The sequence below is a fragment of the Anolis carolinensis genome, chromosome 1, assembly GCF_035594765.1.
Source record: "Anolis carolinensis isolate JA03-04 chromosome 1, rAnoCar3.1.pri, whole genome shotgun sequence".
Taxonomy (NCBI): Eukaryota; Metazoa; Chordata; class Lepidosauria; order Squamata; family Dactyloidae; genus Anolis; species Anolis carolinensis.
Genome location: NC_085841.1, coordinates 178,363,034 through 178,377,169, shown reverse-complemented (window position 1 = coordinate 178,377,169; position 14,136 = coordinate 178,363,034). Strand labels below are relative to the sequence as shown.

Below are 14,136 nucleotides of genomic sequence, written 5' to 3'. Positions count from 1 at the left end.
CAAACCTGCTTCCACTTCCTATCCCTCTGTTTAGGGTTCACTTGAAAAAAAAGCTACATTTTGAAATAAACATTTATGTTGATAATATGATCATGTTCATCCTTCCTTCAGGCAATCTCTGCCGTTGTACTGGTTACAGGCCCATCATTGAAGGATGCAAGACTTTCTGTAAAACAAAAGTAAGTTTTTGATAGCATTGTTCTGATAAACTGATTGCAATACTCTTTCAGGAAATTCCCTGATTGGGATTATTTCTACATTTTCTGTAGCTGAACTATAGAATTTGCTACTATTCTTCAGCCATCATTGGGTGGCTAGAGCCTGGATTCCAAATAATACACTGTTAAAAACTGCAGTGGGTTTTCTTTAGCCATCATCAGTATTTAGAGGACTAGGGCTGAATCTACACTGCCATATAATACAGATTATCCAATCAGATAATCCAGGTTATCTGCTTTGAGCTGTATTATATCCCTACACTGCCATATAATCTGGAATAAGAAGATAATCTGGGATCAGATCCTGGAATATCAGGCAATGTGTAAGGGACCTTGAAGTTACTTTGATACTCCCACAATAAGCATGAGGAAGGTAATCTAAAATCACATTTGTATAGTAAATTTGATTGTTAAAAGAACTAGATCTGATATTTATATGCATTTGATGATCTAAATGTGAAAATAACTGGTTAATTTAACAAGGTGAAATAATGTGTGTAACTGAAAATTCTCCATGAAAGGAAAATGTAGAGTTTGTATTTTTTTGCATCACACATCTTGGACTTTGTTCATTGTTTTATGAAATTACCGTGAGCATGAATATTTTTAGTTTGATGTAACCATATGATGCTGTTGTCTGCTTTTCTGGAAAAATTGATTTTTAAAAGATCAGATTGATTGACGCCCTGTGAAATCTCGTGTTAAAATTTGAATGTACAGAAGAGGCCCTTATATAATAAAACATTCCAATTCAGTTCCACTCAAAAGGAATGGAGAAGCTACTAACAGTGTCAGGATCTATGTATTTCATATGTACATCCATGTGTCTCCCTATGAGAAGTTGGAATGTCTACCTGCCATAGCTTTACAATTTCCCTTAATGTCAGCTGCTGTTGTTGATGATTTGAAATAAATGTAAAGTCTTAAAATCCTTTAAGAATTCTTAGAAAGAATTCAAAGTTCTGGAGTCCACAGTATATCTAAAGTACAGTTATAGTAATATAATGTTCCTTTAACTTTCATACTCTGTTTATGGAATCCTGGGATTTATAGTTTGGCAAAAATCTTATAATTCCATATTAAAGAATTTTAGTTCACTTCCTTGGATGATATCTGTAAGACATTGTAGCCACAGAGAATTCTTAAGTCCATCATAAACTATAGATCTAGGATTCCATATTATGGAGCCATACGATTAGATTGTCATAATTGTATAGATATTCTCAGATACATGCACAAAGAGAGCTCCAATAAAGTTTGAATTGTGCATGTGGACTATTCTCTTAAGAATTGAAATAACTGGCCTATGAAAAAAGACTGAAGACAAAAAAAAAATGGGCATCCAGAATAACAGAAATATCATTTTAGAGATCTAGATGTGTTTTTTGGATGTCAGTATAATTTTTGGTTCAAAAAGGTTTGCAGGTTTTGGAAACAATTTCAAACATTTGCAAAAACTGAAATAGCACAGAAGGAATAAATTTGCAACAATACAAAACTTGCGCCATCTTCCTTTCTGTGAAAAAACACTATCATTTTTGAATTGTGGAAATATGAAAACTGATTTTGGTTCCTCAAAATTTCTGTAGAACGTCTGGCAGAGAAGTCACTCTTGGGGATTTCATTTAGATTTTTACAATAAATTATGCTTTTTTTTTTAGGATTTCAGCTGTTGTAAAATAAAAGAGAAAGGGAATTGTTGCATGGATATAGAAGAAACACTCTCTTCCTGCAAACAAAATGAAGTATGGTATTATATTTATAAAAGTTGAATGTCCTTATTTTTATTTATTAGTTAGGATATTGAAACTTGTAGTTTGTGAATATAGGCAAACAAATAGATTTCCAATACAGAACTTGGAAAAATGACTTTTTTGGATTTTGACATTTAGACCAACTCCCGATCAATATGGCCATTGGAAGGACTATGGGAGTTATAATCCAGAAAGTTACTTTTCCAGGCTTGTTCAAATGTAAAAAAAATCTCAAGCATCCCTTCTACTATCTTTGTACCTCTGGCCTGTTGTAACATTTTTCTGTTTATTACAGTTGTTGGTCTGTTGCCTCAAATTTCAGTATGAAGAGACATAAGACCTTGTTACATGGCCGCTGGAGCCGCCATGCATCATGGAGTCCCTGCATCGCCCGGCTCCTGATTCAGCTCATCCCGTGGGGGGAAGTGTTGATCGCTCGGCATCCCCCCATTGCTTCCTATGGCAACACGGGAAGCTTCCCATGTTGCTGCAGCAGTAGCATGCACCAGATTTGCCCTGGATCATCCACAGAGCCTCGCCAGTGTTGTTTGATGGGAGCCAGCGGGCTCCGTGGATGACTTAGGGCTTAACTGGCATATGCCGCTGGAATTAGCCCTGTATGATGACACTGTATGTATTTACACTGCCATATAATGCAGATTATCAAAGCAGATACAACATTATCTACTTTGAACTGGATTATATAGGTCTACGCTGCCATATAATTTAGTTCAAAGCAAATAATCTGGATTTTATATGGCAGTGTAGAGGGGCCTTAGACTTTATTACTTCAAATTACAGTAGAGTCTCACTTATCCAACATAAACGTGCTGGCAGCACATTGGATAAGGGAAAATGTTGGATAGTAAGGAGGGATTAAGGAAAAGCCTATTAAATATCAAATTACATTATGATTTTATGAATCAAGCACCAAAACATCATGTTTTACAACAAATCAGCAGAAAAATCAGTTCAATACATGGTAATGTTATGTAGCAATTACTGTATTTACTAGGCTTGAGCAAATTTTTCGTTAGTTCGTTAAATTCGTTTAAAATTCGTTTCATAATTACTTTTGAATTGATATTGAACCATCTGCTCACTGCCTTACAAATATTACGAATTTGAATAATAAAAGTACCTTTTTTTCGTTTGTTTCTGATGTCTTCGGATGTAGCTGTAGCTCCTCTGAGAGGAGAAGCCATGTTGGCATGCCTCTCAGCCAATCAGAGCGGAAGAGGGAGGGAGGGAGAGGCATGCCCATCGATCTGCTAGCATTTTAAAAATGCCATTGAGACGCGGCCCCGTAGAAGCCTTCCGCATTGCTCTCTTCCCTTCTCTCTCTCCCCTCCCTGCTTCTCTCTCTCTCTCTCTCTCTGAGAGAGAGAGAGAGAGAGAGAGAGAGAAGCAGGGAGGGAGGGAAGAGAAGAGAGAAGGGACATGCCTGCCTGCACTTGGCCTTCTCTCCTCTGGAGCCGCGTGTTTGGTTTTGCTTCTTTCCAGACTTTCCAGCCACTGGCTTAAAGGGGAATACCAGAACCAGGCTTGCCTTCCTAAACGGAATCCTTAGAGCCAGAGGATATCCCTTTAAGAGATATCTCCACTGAGGAGATCTCCCGGAAAGGATTATGGCACCAGCTCAATTGCAACAGATTCAGTGCCATGTAATCATGTGAGCTGTAGTTTTACAAAGTCCCTAGCCTTCCCTGCAGAAGAGAGCCAGTACCATGCCAAACTACAACTCCCAGTTTTCTGTCAAATTGTTTTGGATTTCAACTCCTACAATTCCTAACTCCAGACATGGGCAAAGTTTGCCCTTGCCTGGTATAGAAGCATTCTATTCTTCTTCTCCAGACATGCCAACAGTATTAAGTGATAAAATCTTGGGCATTTTTTCCTTTAATGCTAAAAGTTCATAGGTTGTTCAGCAACAGCCTACTGGCTGGGTTGCTATGGGTTTTCCGGGCTCTATGGCCATGTGCCAGAAGCATTCTCTCCTGACGTTTCACCCACATCTGTGGCAAACATACTCAGAGGTTTTGACGTCTGTGCGAAGCTAGGCAAGTGGGGTTTATATATCTGTGGAAGGTCCAGGGTGGGAGAAAGAACTCTTGTCTGTGGGAGGCAAGTGTGAATGTTGCAATTGGTCACCTTGATTAGCATTGAATAGCCTTGCAGCTTCAAAGCCTGGCTGCTTCCTATCTGGGGGAATCCTTTGTTGGGAGGTATTAGCTGGCCCTGATTGTTTCCTGTCTGGAATTCCCATTTTCTGGGTGTTGTTCTTTTACTGTCCTGATTTTAGCTTTTCTGTAGCTAAAAATGCATATAAAATTCATTCTATAGGGAGGATAAATGATTGGATTTCAACTCCTACAGCTTAGCTTTCTCTGCCAATAATGGTACCATACCAAACTAAAGCTCCCAAGATTCTGTAGCAGTGAGCCATCTTGGATATTGTAAGGGATTTTTTATTATTATTATTATTATTATTATTATTATTATTAGACCTTGCTCCCAGGAAGGTGCCTTCGCTGTGGCTCCCAACTTATCTATCTACCTTTTCACATATTCTCCACATTGTGTGTATGTGTATGTATATTATATATACATGAGCCCCGATGGCGAAGTGTGTTAAAGCACTGAGCTGCTGAACTTGCAGACCGAAAGGTCCCAGGTTCAAATCCCGGGAGCAGAGTGAGTGCCCGCTGTTAGCTCCAGCTTCTGCCAACCTAGCAGCTTGAAAACATGCCAATGTGAGTAGATCAATAGGTACCGCTCTGGCGGGAAGGTAATGGCACTCCATGTAGTCATGCCGGCCACATGACCTTGGAGGTGTCTATGGACAACACTGGCTCTTGGGCTTAGAAATGGAGATGAGCACCAACCCCCAGAGTCAGACATGACTGAACTTAACGTCAAGGGATACCTTTACCTTTACCTATATACACACACACACACACACACATATGCAGGGACTATATATATATATATATATATATATATACATACAGTATATATCACACACACACCAATTTAACAAAGTTTCAGCCACAAAAACAAAGTTTCTGAAGTAGAACAATGACTTTCACAGTAAAGACAACCCAATTTAACAGGAAATAAGACTTTCAAACCAGGAACAGATTTCTGCAATTATTAAAAAATGGTTTATTATAAAAGCTATGAAAATTCGCCAAAAATCAGAGGATAAGGCAAACGTTCCAAATTTTGGTGAGCTATCAGTGTTAAATGTGTTCTACCACTGTACCAAGTTTGAAGAAGATCACTCAAAAAATGAGGGTGGGAGAGTCCTGTAAAATCTCCCCTCGTGCTGTTTTTTTGCCACTGCGCATGCGCGTCCGCCATTAACAAATTACTTTTGAAACTAACGAATTTTTGTTAATTTCGAATTTTTGGGGGGGAAAAATTCGGAAATGACATTAGAAACGAAACGTTGGCGCCCCCTACTTTTGAAACGAGTTTAGAATCAATTTTTTCATGGATCGCTCAAGCCTAGTATTTACGAATTTAGCACCAAAACATCACAATGTATTGAAAATATTGACTACAAAAACAAAAAAATGACTACAAATAAAGATAGAATTGCATAAAATAAACTTACAGTAACAACATTCCTAGAAGTTAAATCCATAAAAAGTTCAGTCCTTGCTGCTTAGAGAAACAGCTGTGGATTTGGGCGGGAGGCAGACTGCATTGGATTATCCAGAACATTGGATAAGTGAAGGTTGGATAAGCGAGACTCTACTGTATATTTCAGTAAGGAAGTTATGTCTCTTTAATTCCTGAAGAGCTGGAAAATGGTGAAAATTGTGTAAAACTGGAGGAGAATGAATGTGATAGTTTATGTAAGTGGAGGTCCATGAATGGATGGCTATGTTCATATGTGTTTCTAATGCTCCTTCTAAACTGCCATATAAAATCCATTTTATCTGCTTTGAAGTGTATTGAATGAGTCTACACTGCCATATAATCCACATCAAAGCAGATAATCTGTATTTTATATGGCAGTGCAGAAGGGGCCTAATATTAACTTCACTTGCTAGTCCCAATTACAGCAGAGCTGTGGAATCTGTGGAAACATGTAAGTGAACATTTAATGTATATCTGGTTTACTCGGAACAAACAATGAAATGTAAGTCCAAATGTTTAAGGATCAGAATGGAGGAAAGCAGCAGTTAATATGAAAGATATAGAGACAATTCAAATACTAATGCACTAAAATCAAGGCTGGAGAGGTAATTCAGATAGCACACAGAAAGCAATATAGACTTCATGAGCTACCAGTAGGTCTTAATGTTATATTTAGCAAAATGTTATGGTATAGCTAATGTGAAAATCAGCTCATGAATAAATACCTTCTATTGCTTTCAAGCTGGAGGTTCAGTGCTTCCAGACTAGTGGCAGAGGGACATATACTTGCATGTATGTTTCTCATATGGTTATATCCTATCAAGAGCATAGTGCTATGCAACAATATTTGATACTTAGATACCAAAAAAATAAGATCTCAAAGAATATTGACTGGGGAAAAAATTAGTTCTCCAGATAGCACTTCTTGAGAGATTTCCCAACCTGAAACTGTTGTGATTTAACTTTAGTAACAAAAAATGATGAAACAGTATTCTAATTGACCCAAATGCAGTTGGAAACTTGCTTCCAGAGCATACGCATCCCTGTCTTATGTATATTTTTCTGAAGTTCTGAGATAGGTTGACTTCCTTCAGAGTTACAAAATATCAAAATGATTCTAAGACCACTTCTACACTGCCATATAAAATCCAGATTATCTGCTTTGAACTGGATGGTATGGCAGTGTAGACTCATATAATCCAGTTCAAAGCAGAAAATGTGGATTATCTGCTTTGATAATATGGATTATATGGCAGGGTAGAAGGGGCCTTAAAACCATTTTGATATTTTGTAACACTGGAGGCCTATTATAGAAAGGACTGTTTTGGCAATTCATCATAAAGAGAAGATTCAAGAGACACTTAAAGGAATTATTAGGTTTATGTTTCAGTGTTATTTTCTGCATGTACGTTTTGTTAAGATGCCTTATTTTCATTTTTTGTGGAAAAAATCTTCTCCTTTGGACAGGACATAGCCCATCTTAGATGTACCCATCTTAGATATAGATATTGTGGTAGAGATGTACCACATACAGGGGAGTGTGCTTCAAACAATAGGTCTAAAGCCAACAGTTAGAAACTAGGTTGCTAAATGCTTACAGAGGTACTGGGAGATCAATGTGACTTTGTAGCCTTATCTTTATAATAATGTGCTCCTTCTGTGTTTTTTAAAGATTTCCCAAAAGCTCTTCACAACAGAAGAGTTCCAGCCACAGGACCCAACCCAGAAGCATTTTTTCCCACCTGAACTTGTGGTAAGATAGGAGCTGACTTCAAAAAATAGAATCTTATCTTCATGATCTTGTTGGAAGTCTGATACTATGCAGAGTTAGGCACCCCAGAGCTTCTGAAATTCGTATTCATAGCTCTGCAGTTACTTAAGACAGTGCTGTTTTAGGTATAATATGCTACTGTACTCTAATCCTTGATCAGAGCTTGTCAAAACCATGAACAAGGCCTCCCTAGGAAGACAGGGAGCATCGCCACAAGCAATACAACCTGTCCCCTGGCTGCAATGTGCTTATAAAGGTTTGTTCTTGACTGCAAGATTCCCCCCCCCCCCCAAAAAAAAAAGCATTAATAGAGTTCTTAATTCAGATTAGAATCCTGGTTGGGGAGCCACAAGGCTTTAACCTGTCTTGTTCTGCATTGATCCCAGTTTATACCTCCTTTTTGTATGACGAAAAAATTTGCTCCATTTCTAATATACTCCAGTGGGAATATTCAACCCAGTGCAAACTACAAGTCTGGGCAATCCATGTGATTAAATGTAAAGTGAAATTAATCTTTAAACAGGATTAGAACATCTTTTCCTCAACCATTTGAAATATATAGGTGGCTTGGTTCAATATGTGGAAGGAAAATATGGAAAATAAGGATATCTGCAACAGAGGAATGATGGCTGCTATCAATATGCACCAGCATATTTTCAATTACTCTGTCAAAAGCAGATGTTATATCATAACTATTCATTCACATATATCAGAAAGCTTAGTAGCAGGCTGGATGCTTTTGAGATGAAAGTGGTAGAATAGCAGTTTGTGCTTTTAAGTGCTAAGTGCATATCCTTTCTGTTACAGTTAATGGCTACTGCCCAGCAAAAAAGAACTCTTTCTTTCCGTGGAGAAAGAACAACATGGATTTCTCCATCAAGTCTGAAGGAACTGCTGGAGCTCAAATCCAAATTCCCCAAAGCACCTCTTGTAGTTGGAAATACCATTGTTGGTAATAAAAACAATCTTTATCACAGCATGCTTGTATACAGTTTTCAATGCATCGAGAACAGCTTTGCAGAAAGCCAAAATCCTTTCTATGGTATTCAGAAGCATTTGAGACCAGTTTGTGATAATTTTTTGTATAAAACCATGAGGTTACAGCCAGAGCCGGTCCAACAATGAAGCGAATTAAGCGGTCGCTTGGGGCACAAAACATACAGGGGCACAGTTGAGACTCCTTTTTCTGTTGATTTCTTGTAAAACATGATGTTTTGGTGCTTAATTTGTAAAATCTTAATGTAATTTGATGTTTAATAGGCTTTTCCTTAATCCCTCCTTATTATCCAACATTTTTGCTTTTCCAACGCTTTTATTTTTCAGTGATTGGTTTTGTGGGGGGGGGGGGGGTGCCAAAATTCTGTTCGCCTACACTTGAAAAATACCTAGGACCGGCTCTGGTTACAGCACTGCAATGTGCTTAAATTCCATAGCAAATGTTAATATTGATAATTTGTTCAAACTATTTATTGCTTGTTACTGCTGCATGGAGAAATTGCAATACTATATTGCTAGAGAGCAAATGTGGTGTAGTGACTTGAGTGTTGGACTATGACTCTGGTCTCATTTCCCCTCTCAGTCATGGAAATCCATTGGTGACTTGGGCAAGTCACATACTCTCAGCTCCAGAAAGCCCTTAGAGTCACCATAAGTTGGAAAACAACTTGAAGATACACAACAATAATAACATATTCAAATTACAGTAGATAATAGGATATGGTGGAAGTGCTGTAATGCCTGTACAAAACTAGGGACCTCATCACCCACAGTAAAATCAGCATTTCTACACATTTAAGAAACGAATACTGATGGATGTTTCACACAATGCAAGCTTGTACCATGGGTTTCAGGTATTTCACCATTTTAAAAATGTTATTCCCCCCCCCCCCCCGACAATTCCTAACTCGATTAACAATCAACTTTATTTTAAATTCCCCACATAGAGATGGATAAAAACATCAAATTTAACATGTGATGGTAATTCCCCATTGCCGACTTGTAAACATAACAATGACGTTGCTCTGGAGGAAGCAGTATAGATTCCTTTCTTCCGCCATAATCTTTTGGGAACTGAGGAGGAAGGAACTGTAATTTATATCTCCTTGTTATCAATGTAAATTCAATAGAGTTACCTTTCAAATTGAGAGGTATTTGTACTTATGAAGAGAAATGGTAATATAAAATAATATAGAATAGAAGAAATCCTGTTTAATGGTCTTGTGTTAAAAAGTACTTCCACAAGAACCAACACAGGATTTTTTCAAGTAAAAGAAAACGGGAGGAGACAGTGGGAGGATAAATATGTCTCCGTGTAATGGGAAGGCAAACTGCTAATTTGAAAAGAAAGCAGAATGAAGGAAAAAGTGTGAGGGGTAGGAAAATAATTTGTTTAATTTCCAAACAGGCCCTTGTGAAGCTTAAGGGGAAATCAATGATCCCCAACACTTTACTTATCACGTAGGATGAAGTCCTTGGTGTACTTCTACCCAGAGCCGGCCCTAGGTATTTTTCAAGTGTAGGCGAACAGAATTTTGCCCCCCCCCCCCCAAAACCAATCACTGAAAAATAAAAGCATTGGATAAGCAAAAATGTTCGATAATAATGAGGGATTAAGGAAAAGCCTATTAAACATCAAATTACATTAAGATTTTACAAATTAAGCACCAAAACATCATGTTTTACAACAAATCAACAGAAAAAGCAGTTCAATACATGGTAATGTTATGTAGGAATTACTATATTTGCGAATTTAGCACCAAACATTGAACAGGAATATAGGGCAGTGTGGACTTAGATAATCCAGATAGCCCCCGGTATTAAAAAAAACTCTAAAATCAGGACAATAAATAAAGAACAACACTCTGAAAACAGGAGAAATCCAGACATTTGTTCTCTCCAGGAAAGCGTTCGGGGCTCTGGGGAGCAGAGAAGCAGTGCTTCTCTGCTCCCCAAACCACCGAACGCCTTCCTGGCGAGCCCTTCCTGGCGAGGCTTCGCCAGGAAGGCCTCGCCAGGAAGGCGTTTGGCAGCTTCTCTGCTCTGCAAAGCCCCGAACGCCTTCCTGGTGAGAAGGAAGGTGTTCGGGGCTTTGAGGAGCAGAGAAGCGCTGCTTCTCTGCTCCCCTAAGCGGCATCCTCAGTTCCTTCCTTGCGGAGGGAGGCGCGGCAGCGGAGGTAGGCCACAGGAGACAGGGGTTGCCTTGATGGCGCCCCCAACAAGATGGCACCACAGGCAACTGCCTAGTTGGCCTGGTGGTTGAACCGCCTCTGCTTCTACTCCAAAGACATGACACCACAGTACATCATGTGTGTGCTGGCAAAATATTCTGACCTTTATGTACTGAGCCACTGAAAGTTCCTGTTGCCAGTGACTGGCTGTGGGTCACTTTCTTGGCATGTCTCAAGCCCTTTCCCTTTTGTGATTCAGAAAAGATCCTTCCCACACAGGGTGAGACATGGGCATTTGTACCAGGAAGGAATGCATGCAAAATATTATCAAGGGACTTATGTGGATGTTGTATTGTACATCCTCTCCAATTTCTCATGTATTGAAGAATTGTCGTTGTTGAGTGCCCAATCAAATTCCTGTCTGATAGAATGCCTATGGAATCACTGTTGTAGATTAATTCTTCTCTGCATTCTAGGAGGCAATGAAATGGCATAATTATGTGTGTTTTGATGCAGGGAGTTATGCTGAGGGAAGCTTGTGGGTTTGTTTGGTCTGTGTAGATGGTGTTCAGGCACTCTCAATTACGGATCCCTAATTGGTGGCATTGGGGAATGTGTCAATGGTTTCACTGTTTACACCATATTTTCCAGGCTGAGCATATGTAGGATATGACAATCAACAGGCCAGTGTATAGCTGTGCTGTATCTCTCACCTCCCTCTGCATAATTTGAATTTAGAGTTTCTCATCCTAAAGTTCATTTTATGATTACATCAATAAGTTTTCTCTGTTGTTATTACTAGGAACTGAGTTGGTATTTAAAGGAGCTTTTCACCCAGTTATCATCTCTCCTACTAGGATTTTTGATCTGAATACTGTGATTTTCTCAAAAACTGGTGAGTTTGGTATCTTTATCTTTCTGTATAGAAATTTTATATATCTATCTCATATATATACACTGTCTTTCTCTTTGTGCCTGGAGTTACACTTAATAATGTACCTGTTTCAACTTGCATACAAATTCAACTTAAGAACAAACTTACAGAACCTATGTTGTTCATAACCCTGGGACTGCCTGTATTGGGGACTCCCCATTCTAGTGAGGCCTGTTCAAGCATTTTTGAAGATGGTTGTTTGAACATTCAAAGTATGGAGTATCTAGCCCCTCCAACATTGCTTTTCTCAGAAAGGCTAAAGAGACAAGGTTCCTTTCTGTATGGAATCAGATTTATTGCACCCATGCAAATGGGAATTCCTCCTTTTCATACTTATTTACTATCTATGTGAGAAAACTGAAGATGGAGATGGGACTTGATACTCATGTCCTCATATGTACAGCTGGGATAACTTTTCTCCCCAAGCTGTTCAGTGAATCACCAAATTAAATACTCACAAAGTGATAATGTATTTTACAATTAGAAGATATCTGAATTTTATTGTGTAAAATATCTTTGTTTTCACAGGATTAACACTAGGAGCAACTTGCAGCTTGTCCTTAATGAAAGATATATTAACAAACATTGTCTCAGAGCTTCCAAGGGAGAAAGTGGGGATTTTCCATGCCCTGTTGCAACAGTTAAAATGCCTGGGTGGACGACAGATCAGAAACATGGCTGTATGTTTTTGTTATTAAAGCATGCTAAATGAATAAACATTACAGATTCAATAATCCGGCACTTCTTTTTGAATGCTCAGTTCCATGATACTTTACATGTGGGCATTACTGGGCTTTTGTCAGTTTCCAGGAGGGATACTGAGTTATGTTTAATATGTGAAATGCAAAATCCACTGTCTCTCTTCAGTGTTTAGGAGGGAATATCATCAGTCGACAGACATCATCAGATCTAAATCCTGTTCTTGCTGCTGGCTGCTCTGTTCTCAATGTGGCATCAAAACGTAAGTACTGACATTTGCTGAGCAGCAAGAATCACCAATCTGGCCTAGAACTGAACTGGGCTAGGAATGTAAATCTCTTTCTTTCTTTCTTTCTTTCTTTCTTTCTTTCTTTCTTTCTTTCTTTCTTTCTTTCTTTCTTTCTTTCTTTCTTTCTTTCTTTTTTTTTCCCTTTCTTTCTTTCTTTCTTTTTTTTTTCTTTCTTTCTTTCTTTCTTTCTTTCTTTCTTTCTTTCTTTCTTTCTTTCTTTCTTTCTTTCTTTCTACATGCAAGGACAAACTATTCTAGCAATTTTCTCCCTCTTAAATGAGAATACAGGTGAGGGGGGATGTAATCTTTGACTGCTGTTTTCACTTTGGGACTTTTAAGAAAATACACAATGTATTTTTGCTGCACAGAAAATGTGTTTTGTACACAAATACAATATTTTTTGAACAGGAATTATGTAAAGAATCTCATACTATTCTCTTCTTCCTTAGCAGGTTATCTTCAATGCCATGACACATTTTGTTTCTCAAGAATGTGTCAATTAATTGTGCTATAATTATATGTAAAGATACACAAATATCTCAAGTAATTTATATGAGTTACATAAATATATATAAAGATAAACAAATACTTTAATAGAAAATAAAAAGCTGCACCTTTGATTGGAGTAATTTATACTACAGGTGGATCTCGGCAGATTCCTTTAGATGAAGATTTTTTGACTGGGAGTGAAAATACATCACTTGCAGCAGATGAAATTTTAGTATCTGTTTACATCCCTTACTCTAAGATGGTAAGGAACACTATGTTTTAGGTTTTGTTGTGCTTCGGTTTCTATGTTACTTGGATTAAGTATTCTTGAATATACAACAAATTGCAAACATGTATTCGCTTATTTAAATAGTTGTGTGTTGATTTTCAGAGCACAGCTTCCCCAGTGCAGTTTACAAAATATAATTGGATTTGTGTACATGCCAGGATTAGAAGCTTTTTGTTACACCCCAAGGCAGCGTGAGCACTCGAAAACCAGGCAGGAGCCAATATAACACACAAGCTGTTTATTGAAGCAGAGTAAATATATAGGTCTATGCGCATTTAAGGTGGAGAGTCAAAGTAAGAAATAGTCCATAATATATAGTTTATTGGAATTCAGAAAGAGTTCATCAATGTCCAATTTGTAATCCACAAGTGAAGCTCGATAGCTTCCCTTAGATTTATTTACAGTTATTTATTTACAGTATTTATATTCTGCCCTTCTCACCCCAAAGGGGACTCAGGGCGGATTACAATGAACACATATATGGCAAACATTCAATGCCAACAGACAAACAACATACAGTATAGACAAACACAGAGGCATTTAACATTTTTTCCAGCTTCACGTTTCCAGCCACAGGGGGAGCTGTTGCTTCACCATCCACTAGTGGCTGTACTTCCTCATTCCTTTCCTCGTGTTTTGCTGGCAGTTTTATGATGTTGTAAATTAGTTAAATTAGCCTCCCACATAAAGCATACCTAAATTTCCCTACTTGACAGATGCAGCTGTCTTTCGGGGCTGCATAGGTCAACAGCAAGCCGGGCTATTTAATGGTTGGGGGCTTAACCCGACCCGGGCTTCGAACTCATGACCTCTCGGTCAGTAGTGATTTATTGCAGCTGGTTACTAGCCAGCTGCGCCACAGCCCGGCCCACTCCACA

At 38.4% G+C, this 14,136-nt stretch overlaps 1 protein-coding gene across 1 annotated transcript in view; it reads left to right on the top strand.

The window, feature by feature from the left end:
* The window catches only part of LOC100565091 (aldehyde oxidase-like), an 80,410-nt gene that overhangs the window by 11,139 nt on the left and 55,135 nt on the right, over window positions 1-14,136 (top strand). The window contains 8 exon segments of the mRNA NM_001293246.1: window positions 112-179; window positions 1,880-1,963; window positions 7,293-7,373; window positions 8,199-8,343; window positions 11,361-11,453; window positions 12,021-12,172; window positions 12,360-12,453; window positions 13,122-13,231. Coding sequence (NP_001280175.1) covers window positions 112-179; window positions 1,880-1,963; window positions 7,293-7,373; window positions 8,199-8,343; window positions 11,361-11,453; window positions 12,021-12,172; window positions 12,360-12,453; window positions 13,122-13,231 — 827 coding nt within the window.